Here is an 11415-nt window from a genome sequence, read left to right as displayed (position 1 = left end):
CATTTCTTGATATGGTATCAGAGCAAATTCCCAAATCATTCTAGGGTTTTGCATTTTCTTCAATTTTTTCTCAATTTCTTCTTCAATTTTCTCGAGAAAACGCTCTGTTTTTGAGAAATTTTCTTTTTCTTGCCAATAATGGCTTCCGCTGCAACTACAACAACCACAAATGATTTTGCCAATGGATCTACACCTGAGAATCCATCATCTTCTTTGCAAGATTCTCCAATGGGTGATCCCTTATTCTTGCATCATGCTGAGAATCCAGGGATAGTACTTGTCACGTAGCCCTTAACTGGTGGAGAAAACTACTCAGCTTGGGCCAGAGCTGCGAGGAAGGCTTTGCTCAGCAAGAACAAATTGGATTTCATTGATGGGACTTTGACTCTCTCATCACCATTGGTGTCTACTCCTTCATCTGTGCAAGCATGGATTAGGTGTGATAATATGGTTGGGACCTGGTTAACCAATTCTGTTTCTCCGAAGCTTCAAGCAAGCATCATATATGAGGATACCGCCTTAGAAATCTGGAATGACTTGAAGAATCGTTTTGCTCAAACCAATGGACCGAGGGTTTTCAATCTTCAAAAGGAAATTGTAGAATTACATCAAGGTGAGATGTCCATTACTGATTTCTTTACCCAATTGAAGGTGGTTTGGGATCAATTACAGAATCTTAGTCCTTTCCTTTCATGCACCTGTGGAAAGTGTGTCTGTAATATCAACAAAAGGCTTAATGATTTACAAATCAGAGAGTCTGTGATGAAATTTCTAATGGGATTGAATGATTCTTTCTCCCAAGTTAGGACCCAAGTGTTGCTTATGGATCCAATTCCATCTCTTAGCAAGGTTTATTCTTTGCTAATTCAAGAAGAAACACAAAGATCAATCCCACATGCTTCAGGTGTTAAAGTTGATTCTACTGTATTAGCTACTAAAGCACCAATTGATCATGTTAACCATGGTTCCAATCTTGTTGATTCTGGTGGGAAAGTTAAGGAGAGACCTATTTGTACTCACTATGGTAAGACTGGTCATACTATAGATAAATGCTACAACGAGTTTCCACCAGGTTTCAAATTCAAGAATAAGCCCTCTATGGCACACCAAGTATCCTCAAGTTCAAGTTCAGACTTTGCTTCTCCAATGCATCAGTCTTCTGCCTTTACACTTGAGCAGTGTTAGCAGCTATTGGCTTTGTTAAGTGCTTCCAATTCCTCTACTGCAATAATCACTCCAACATCAGAAGTACCAATGGCTAATGTAGCTTCTTCTTCCAACAATGCCAATGTGGCAATGGCAGGTACTGATTTCTCTCATAGTGTTTTTGCTGCACATGTGGTTAATAGGAGAGCTTATAGTCCTACTACTTGGGTATTGGATACTGGTGCCACTGATCATGTTGTATGTTCAGTTGACTTGTTAACTTCAATTACTGCTACTAGGCAGTCTTTGGTACAATTGCCTAATGGGGAATCAGCACAAGTAACTCATGTTGGGATTGTTGTTTTTTCATCTAGCCTTATCCTAAAAAATGTTCTTTGTGTTCCCTCTTTTACTTTTAATCTCTTATCTGTTAGCACTTTGACTCATTCTCAGCCATATTGCCTTGTTTTTCTATCTGCCTATTGTTTTGTTTAGGACCTTACCTCTTGGAAAACGATTGGGGTAGGCAAGGCACTTGATGGTTTATATCTGTTGCAGTTTGACAGTCTTCAGCATTCTTTTGCCTCTTCTCTTGCTGCCTTCTTAGCTGCTTACAACATCAATGATGTTTTTAGTCCTTCTATTGCAACAAGTTCCACTCATGTTGATTCTTCTTCTTCTTCTCTCTGGCATGCCAGATTAGGTCACCCCTCTGATATCAAACTCAATGCTTTATGTCATGTAATTCCTTCTTTAAAACATTCATGTAATAAAGATTGTCAAATATATCCTATGGCAAAACATAAGAGATTGCCTTTTCCTTTTCATAATAATATCAGTAATTGTGCATTTGATTTGGTTCATATGGATGTGTGGGGACCATATTCAATTCCTACTTTGAATGGCTTCAAGTATTTTTTAACTATTATAGATGATGCTACAAGAGCTACATGGTTTTCTTGATGAAGTCTAAATATGAAGTTAGGCAATTATTTTCTTCTTTCTACACTATGGTTCATACACAGTTTGGCCTAAAAATCAAAGCAATTAGAACTGATAATGATAAGGAATTTGATATGTTTGATTTTGTTAATTCTCATGGAATTATTCATTAGCATAGCTGTGTTTACACTCCACAACAAAATTCTGTTGTGGAGAGGAAACACCAGCATCTTCTGTCAATAGCTAGAGCTTTACAAATTCAATCCTAGGTTCCTCTTAAGTTTTGGGGTGATTGTGTTCTACATGTTGCCTACCTTATTAATAGGCTACCTTCTCCTTTATTGCATGATAAAAATCCTTTTGAACTTCTTTTCCACAGGGTTCCAGATTACAATCATCTTAAGGCTTTTGGTTGCTTGTGTTTTGCCTCAACCATTGCTCATACAAGAACCAAATTCTCTCCAAGGGCAAGGAAATTTGTCTTTCTTGGTTTTCCTTACAATGTTAAGGGCTATAAAGTCTTCGACCTTGAGTCTCATATTGTTTTTGTTTCTAGTGATGTTGTCTTCCATGAGCATGTTTTTCCTTTTTTTTCCAATCCTTGTGGTTCTGTCCAATCTTTTGTTTTGCCTTTACCCTATGTTCCAGCTGTCAATCCTATGTTTGATGCTATTCATTCATCCAAATCTTCTTCTTCATCTGCTGTTCCTCTTGACTCAATCATTCATATTCATCATTCTCTTGATGATTGAAAGATCGGATTTGTGTTAAAAACACAAGAGCTGTTTAGACCCTAAATTAATAAATTACGGCTCGGTTGATTTTACTCTAACTTAAACTAAGTTCGGAATAGAGTAAATGCGAGTGAATAAATAATAAAACTACTCTAAGCCATATTCGACAAATCACAGTAGTAAAATGAAAGCTAAAAGAGTAGAGAGGAGAAATGCAAACACAAGATAACACGCTGATGTGTTATTGAAGAGGAAACTGAAGAACTCATCGAAAAACCTCTCCGTCGCCCTCTAAGCGGTAAATTGATCCACTAGACAGTAAGTTGGGATAAATGAATAGCAAGAGACCCTTCAAGCCTAATCTACCTAGTGCACTTAAGCCCTCCAAGCTCCTACTCCAACAAGGCTTCTCGTAATTGTGTCTTGTCTAACTTTCCAGATCTCGCAATGCGCCCGATTGCATCTGCTAAAACTTGGCTTCTTCCAATGCTTCCCAGTAGCACCAAAACCTCACTTGACACTCAGTATGGGTGTGGTAAGTGTTTGGGCTATCAACCTCTCAAGGATTTGGAAATGGAGAGGTAGGAGTAGAAGAAAACCACAATGGATAATGTAGAGAATTGTGGGTATGACAATATCTCACTCTCAAGGGTTTGTGGCTAGGGTTTTCTCTCTAAAAAGCTCTCTACTCAATATGTGGGTAATGATGGTATATATAGTGTGTATGAGGATGTAGTGGAGCAGATATGAAAAAATAGCAAAACAGATTGTTTCGCGAGTATCTCGTGGGAAGGCCTTACCCGCGAGACACTCGTGAAAACCAGCTGCCACCATCTGTCTTGACTCTTCACATTTCAGTCATGTGCTGAGCACATGCCTCACTTCGCGGGAAGGCTACTCGCGAGCTACCTGTGAAAACTTCTTTTGTCTTTAATAGCTGCCTTGAGTCTACACACTCTCTCTCTTTCACACAACTTTTACAAATGAATCCCACATGAAATACATGGTATAAAGATTGAACAAAATTACAATCAAATTTGGCACGGAATTAAAGCCAACACAAAATAATTGTAAATTACAACTTTACAATCTCCCCCTTTGGCTATTTTGTGACAAAACACCTTATAACAGACTTTAGACTTAGACATGAGTTTGGGAACAATGGCAAAACTCACTCACACCTAATCTAGAAGCTGTGAAGCACTTGCACTAATACACCTGTATCCTGAAACACTCGCACACAAATAAAACTTTCATTAAGCTCATGACAAGTTGAATACAAGGAACATATAGGAGCAAGTATAATGCGATCAAGGTAAACAATAAGATATAAACTATGAAGTATAGCTTGATCATACAAGAACAGTCATTAAAGAATGACTACAATGATCAGCTAACTCGTAAATGATCATCCGGACACGCAATGCAATTAATTGCAAAGCAAGAATCAATTGCATGTCCAAACACACAATCAATGCAAAATACCAAAGTATTTGCATTAAGGATACAAGATCCAACAAGGGCACAAGTGTGTAATACTCAAGATAAACTAAAAGTACTAAAAAAATGCTACAAAGCAATGAGATAAACACAAAGTACTGAATATTAAACTGGAATTTAAACTAAAGTACTTAAAGCTTTAAAAGAAAGCAATGTAAATAAGCACGTTCTAGAAACTATGGCAAAAGAAAGTAAACAACTAAACCACCAAAAATTAACTAATATGTCTATGAAGTGCATGTGCTACGCTATGCTCCCCCTCAAAATGTGCAACTCCCCCTTAAAACTTTCTCCCCCTTTTTGACCGGAATGACCAAAGGAGTTAGAATTGCTCAGATTCTAAATCGGATCCTTGCGCCATAGTCATATCCTCAATCTGTGATGATAATGCAGTGATTTGGCCTTGAATGTAAGCAAATTGATTTGTGGTGTGCTGCACATGAGATTCGAGCATGCCATACATTTGCTCTACCCTTGCAATAAGGTGATCAAGACGATCGGGTCCCCATGGTTGTGCTTGAGAAGATGGCTGTGCAGAATTCTCCGGGGCTGAGGTAAATTTGTCAATCTCATCCTCCATGTCCCCACCTTCTTCTTGAGCTTTAGCCCTTGGGATTTGAGAGATGTCGATTTTTGGTCCGGTGATGTGAGCTTTGCTTCTAGTCACTATGTTAGCACCAATGGGATAGTCTCTTTGTACTATGGTGAGACCGCTCGGAAGTTTGAGCCTTGTCTTTGCAATGAGGCCCATGATGAGAGTGGGGAATGGCATGATAGTTCTGGAGTTCCTTTTTTCAATGCTCTTGGTCAGGAGATGGAAGATATGTCCACAAATGTCAATCTCTTTATGTGTGAGGAGATCGTATAAGAAATTTGTCCTTGGAGCGAACAATGTTGTCAAGTTGGTGACTGGATACAAATTGTGGATCATGACATATGCTAGAGTCCACATCTCTGGGTTGAATGGAATGGTGTTCATTGACTTCTTTTTAAGAGTACCACTGAGGAGCCTCGCCATTGGCTCAAGAGAGTCTAATCAATCATCATACTGAATGGTAATCTACTGAGAAGGTGGACAAACTTTGAGGAATTCTTGGATTGATTCCCTTGTAATAACAATCCTTGTGTCACGCCCAGTAATTAATGTGGTCTCCATCTACACTGGCATTTGAGAAGAACTCTTTGATGATTTCTGAGCACATATTTCCACTCGGATTTAGCAGCTTTGTCCATGTCCTCTCCTTGAACACATCAGGAATGCAAGTGTCCTCAAGATTCTCCATTCTAACAACTCTTTCCATAATGATTGTGGCTTGTTTGTAGCAGTCATTATAAGCCATGTTTGCCTTAATGGACTTGAAGTTGTCAGAGTTCGTGCGAGGACGCTTGGAGGATTTCTTGGAAGCAGAGTGTTTGGTGGGAGACATCTGTAAGACAGACATAAAATAGAAAAAGACAGGTGCAAAAACACAAAAACAGGACACAAACTTGATTAGTGTCAAGTTAGTTCATAAAAAATAAGCACAAAGACTTAAAAAAAAGCGCAACAGTGTCAAATGAACATGCTTTAAGTGCTAAAACATGTGAGTATCACTAAAATGCAAAAATAAAATAAAAAATTCCACTGTGCATGTGTGTGCATCTAGTGTGCATGAGGTGTGCATGTTGAGTGCCTGGGTGATGCATGACAAGGCATGGTGAGGCACATGTGGGTCAAAGTGTGTAAAACACACACCCAAAGATCAAAACATGTTAAACACGTTCAATCAAGGGTAAACCCAAGATTTGGAACTCATTTGAGTCCAGACAACACAAAATGCAACTTGAGCATTTTATCAAACACATGGAATGTAAAACTACACTACACAAATGAGCAATGCATGAATAGATGAAAATATGCCTAAATACAAGATCAAATTGCCACAAGGGGCCAACACAGATACAAACAAGACAAGAGGGGCAAAGCCCAATCAAAATTTTGAAAACATTTTGCCCAAAATCATAGTTCCCAACCCCTTTTTCGAAAATCCCTAATTCAAGAACCCTAAACCAAATTCTGCATAATCTAAAAGGAAAAGCTGAAAAGAATGTTAAGAAACATACCTTTGAAAAGATTTTGCAGAGATTTGGACTTGAAATTGGAGAGTTTTGAGTGAAAATCAAATATGGGTTGAGAGAGGTTCGAGTAAGGCAAAGGAGGGAACTCAAAAGTGTTTCAAAAAATTAGTCAAATTAGCCCTATTAAAACTGAAAACACTCGTTTTTCGCGGGTTAGATAGTCGCAAAATTACTCGTGAAAAACACAGCTAAAGCACAAGATCTTTTGCGGAAGCCTTTAGTCACGAAGCAGTTGCGAGATAGTCGCGAAAGTCTCTGTATGAAATTTGTGTTTTCTAGTTTTTGCCTTAACCTCTTTTCGCGGGAAGTACTTAGTCACGAGCTTCTTGCGAAAAGGCCTCTGAACAAGTTTTTTGAAGAACAACACAAAAATGCATTTTGAACAAAAACTTAAAGCACGAAAGTATAAAAAACACTTTAAAAAACATATAAAATACTCAAAAATCTTTTTGGATTTGATCGGCAAGTAATTGAGCATACACATCACATTTGATCATGTACAATTACACGAATGAAATAAGCATTCATTGAACAAAGTCTTGTGTATTGTGTGTGAGTATCAAAAGTAGAATAGTCCTAAGTCTAGAGTGAAGCTTCAATGATGAATTCAATCAAGTCATACGCAACTAGTACTAAGTCAAGTGAATTATCTCAATTATAGAAATGAACATATATGATCTCCCACAAGAAAATGATTACATATCTTTGAAACTTTTCATTTGGCTTCTTTACAAATCATAACATTTGATCATTTTTGAACAATACATCTCATTTTGAGATCGATGCCTGAAATTTTTTGATGTTTCAACTTTGTAAGTGAGCCTTTGGCTTTATGAGGCACCATACATTTCAATACAAGTCGCTTTCCCTTTTTCCTAGTTAAATACTAGAATGTGCGATTTTTTTTGCAGCTCAATATCTATTTTCGAGATTTGACATTTGATGAGCTATAAACAAAAACATAAAAACGTGGGAAAAGATATAGACATAAGTATATGCATGTATTAAGACCAACAAGACTATTGACTAATCATTCATGATAAGCTTGAAGATCGATTTACAACAATCACACATAGATTTCAAGATTTTTCCCACCAAGATAGATGTGCATACAAAACAAACTAAGCTCATAAATGCACTACACTATTAGTACAAAGGTACTAGGCCAAACTCACATGTGATATACACAACACAAGCAATTAAACTTTTTGGAGATTTTTCAATTTTTATAGGTTTTTGAATTTTTCAACACACTCATAAACATAACAAGAAAAGTAAGATCAACAAAATAAGAACAAAACGCAACTTGCAAAAGAAACATGCTATGAACTGGAAACAATGATACAAAAAGATTTTGCATGACATGATGCATGAACCTGTGACCCTAAACATTGGAAGAATTAATGTATGGGCATAGGGAATAATCATGCATGAGTACCCTTCTTCACCCACACTTTGCGAGTGTTTTGGGTGAGAACCTTGGATGGGGGGGGGGGGCACGACCAACATAGCTTTCCAACCTCAGAGTGAAGCTAGCAAGGCATAGAGAGATGTTCTTCAACATTTCCATGACGTCTCCAATGAGATGTCCTTCATGTTCTCCCTTAGGTTGTGTTCCCTTTGGCCTTTTCTTTGAACTTTCTTGGCCACGCATGGAGTTAGCCTTCTTGAATGCATGAAGTTTGAAACAATTGGGTCTTGTGTGCTCTTGAACACCACAATGACGACACACATGCTTCACTTGAGGCCCCTTTTAGTTTTTGGGTAATGACTTTCCTTTATCTTTTGGTTTTGCACTAGTGGTTCTTTTCTCAACAGCAAGGGTCTCAGTCTCAGGCTTCACTTCTTTAGGTTTTTCAACACTCTTGGCTGAAACAAACCTCACTTCCTTCTTGGGTTCGTTGCTGGAGCTTCCTTCTTGGGTATAACCCAAACCAGTCTTGTCATGTGAAGATTTTTGTGAGGACAGCAAGCTGTTAAGTTTCTTGGTGGAGATACGCTCAACCTTGACATTCGCTTGGATTATTTCAAGTTCAAGAAACATGATTTTAGAGTAAGCTTCAACCAGCTCTCCCTTGAGTCCTTCTACTTCACATTTTGCCTCTTTAAGTTGCACAAGAGTACACTTATACTCTTCTCCAATCTTCTTCATCTTTCTCACAGCATGGTTAGCAACCTTGGCATATTTTTCACAATCTTCTAGCAAAGAGTTATATGCTTCTTGAAGGTTGTTCTCACCTTCATTTTGGCATACAACTTCATCTTCCTATTCTTCAACTTCTGATTCTTCAACTTCCTCTCCCTCAGAATGCTCACCAAGTTCATTTACCAAATTGCTCAATTCATCCCTAGAAACAACGGAGGTAATCGCCATGAAAGCCCTGTAGTTCCCGTCACTGTCACACTCTTCTTCAGTGTCTGAGTTTGAGCTTTCAGAGTTGCTAAGAGTAGTGGCAAACACCTTACCCTTCCCTTTTAAGTAATTAGGACATTCTTTCTTGATGTGTCCATGGCCGTTGCATTCGTAGCATACAACTCCTTGGGAGGGTTGAGAGTCATTCCCATCTTTCTTCTTGAACTCCTTCCTACCACTTTTGGATAATGAAAACTTTCCTTAACTGAAAGACTTCCCACTGTTCTTCATCTTCAGAAATTTTCGGAAGTTCTTCGTAAGGAATGCTACTTCCTTCTCAACATCATCATCTTCTTTGGAAGAGTCATCCATTCTCTCATTAATGGTTTTGAGAGCAAGTGATTTGCTTGGCTCGTGAGAAGGCAGTCCCAGCTCATATGTTTGGAGAGATCCAATAAGTTCTTGAATCTTGATTTCATTCAAATCTTTGCTTTCTTCTATAGCAGTGACCTTTGCACAGTAGCTTTCCAGTAAGGACCTCAAAATCTTTCTCACCACCTTGGCATCCTCAATCTTTTCACCGAGATTAAGCTTGGCAATCACGATTTCATTGAGCTTCCCATAGAATGAGTTAAATGACTCATTATCATTCATCTTGAGTTCTTCAAATCTGGTGGTTAGCATTTGGAGCTTTGTGTCCTTGACTTTTTTGGTACTTTCATAGGTAGTCTTAAGAATCATCCAAGCTTCCTTGGCAGTCTTCACATACAATATCCTGTGAAATTCATCAGTAGACACACCATAAAAGATAGCATTAATTGCTTTGCTATTGGCATTTGCCAAAGCAAGAGTTGCCTTGTCCTTTTCGGACTTGGTTGTCGTGGGTCTAAGATACCAATTCTTAATGGAATCCCATACGGACTCATCTATAGCACAAAGGAATGCCCTTATATGAACTTTCCAAAAAGCATAGTTGCTCCCATCAAAGTATGGTGGAGCATTTAGAGATTGTGATCGATCCATCACAAAAGGGGTCTTGGATCGCACTTAGGTAATGAAACCACATCAAGTGCACCCACTTTGATACCGATTGAAAGCTTGGATTTGTGTTAAAAATACAAGAGTTTTTTAGACCCCAAATTAATAAATTACGGCTCGGTTGATTTTACTTTAACTTAAACTAAGTGCGAAATAGAGTAAGTGCGAGTGAACAAACAATAAAACTACTCTAAGCCATATTCAACAAATCACAGCAGTAAAATGAACGCTACAAGAGTAGGGAAGAGAAATGCAAACATAAGATAACACGCCGATGTGTTGTCAAAGAGGAAACCGAAGAACTCGGCGGAAAACCTCTCCGCCGCTTTCCAAGCGGTAAATCGATCCACTAGACAATAAGTTGGGATACACAAATAGCAAGAGACCCTCCAAGCCTAATCTACCCAGTGCATCTAAGCCTTCCAAGCTTCTACTCCAACAAGGCTTCTCGGAATCGTGTCTTGTCTAGCTTTCCGAATCCCGCAATGCGCCCGATTGCATCCACCAAAGCTTGGCTTCTTCCAATGCTTCCCAACAGCACCAAAACCTCACTTGACACTCAGTATGTGTGTGGTAAGTATTTGGGGTATCAACCTCTCAAGGATTTGGAAATGGAGAGGTAGGAGTAGAGGAAAACCACAGTGGATGTTGTAGAGAATTGTGGGTATAACAATTTTTCACTCTTAAGGGTTTGTGACTAGGGTTTTCTCTCTGAAAAGCTCTCTACTCAATATGTGGGTAATGATGGTATATATAATGGTATGAGGATGTAGTGGAGCGGATATGACAAAATAGCAAAACAGACTGTTTCGCGGGTATCTCACGGGAAGACCTTACCCGCGAGACACTCACGAAAACCAGCTGTCACCATCTGTCTTGACTCTTCGCATTCCAGTCACGTGCTGAGCACATGCCTCACTTCGCGGGAAGGCTACTCACGAGCTACCCGTGAAAACTTCTTTTGTCTTCAATAGTTGCCTTGAGTCTTCACACACTCTCTCTCTCACACAACCCTTACAAATAAATCCCACATGAAATACAAGGTACAAAAGATTGAACAAAATTACAATCAAATTTGGCACGGAATTAAAGTCAACACAAGATAGTTGCAAATTACAACTTTACAATGATGATTTGCTTGATGAGGTTCTTGCAGAACCTCCTGATCTAGTTATTGATCCTAGTACTCTTAGAAGGTCTTCTTGGACTGTCAAACCACCTTCCTATTTACAAGCTTACCACTACAACCAAGTATCCACTATCCTTGCTGCCACTCCTCCTCAGTCAGGTACTTCCCATCTTCTTTCATCTCATGTTTCTTATAACCATCTTTCTCATTCTTACAAATCTTTCTGTTGCTCCATTTCTTCCCTTATTGAACCAACTTATTTTTTTCAAGCTGCTTCTGACCCCAAATGGCAAGAGGCCATGGTTGCTAAAATAGCTGCACTTGTGGCTAATAATACTTGGACATTGACCCCTCTGCCTGCTGGTAAGAAAGCTATTGGGTGTAAGTGGGTTTATAAAATTAAATATAAGGCCGATGGTTCAGTTGAGAGGTAAAAGGCAGGGTTGGTTGCTAAG

General features: G+C 38.8%; 1 protein-coding gene across 1 annotated transcript; it reads left to right on the top strand.

Annotated features, from left to right (window-relative positions):
- Nucleotides 1–138: 138 nt before the first annotated feature.
- LOC142632445 (uncharacterized) lies at nucleotides 139–1185 on the top strand. The gene is made up of 2 exons (XM_075806844.1): nucleotides 139–232; nucleotides 317–1185. Exons 1-2 carry the CDS (start codon nucleotides 139–141, stop codon nucleotides 1183–1185), a joined length of 963 nt encoding a protein of 320 aa, XP_075662959.1.
- Nucleotides 1186–11415: the final 10230 nt, after the last annotated feature.

Source organism: Castanea sativa, chromosome 4 (genome assembly GCF_040712315.1).
Source record: "Castanea sativa cultivar Marrone di Chiusa Pesio chromosome 4, ASM4071231v1".
NCBI lineage: Eukaryota > Viridiplantae > Streptophyta > Magnoliopsida > Fagales > Fagaceae > Castanea > Castanea sativa.
Note: the sequence above shows the minus strand (reverse complement) of the source record. Positions and strands in the feature narration are given on the sequence as shown.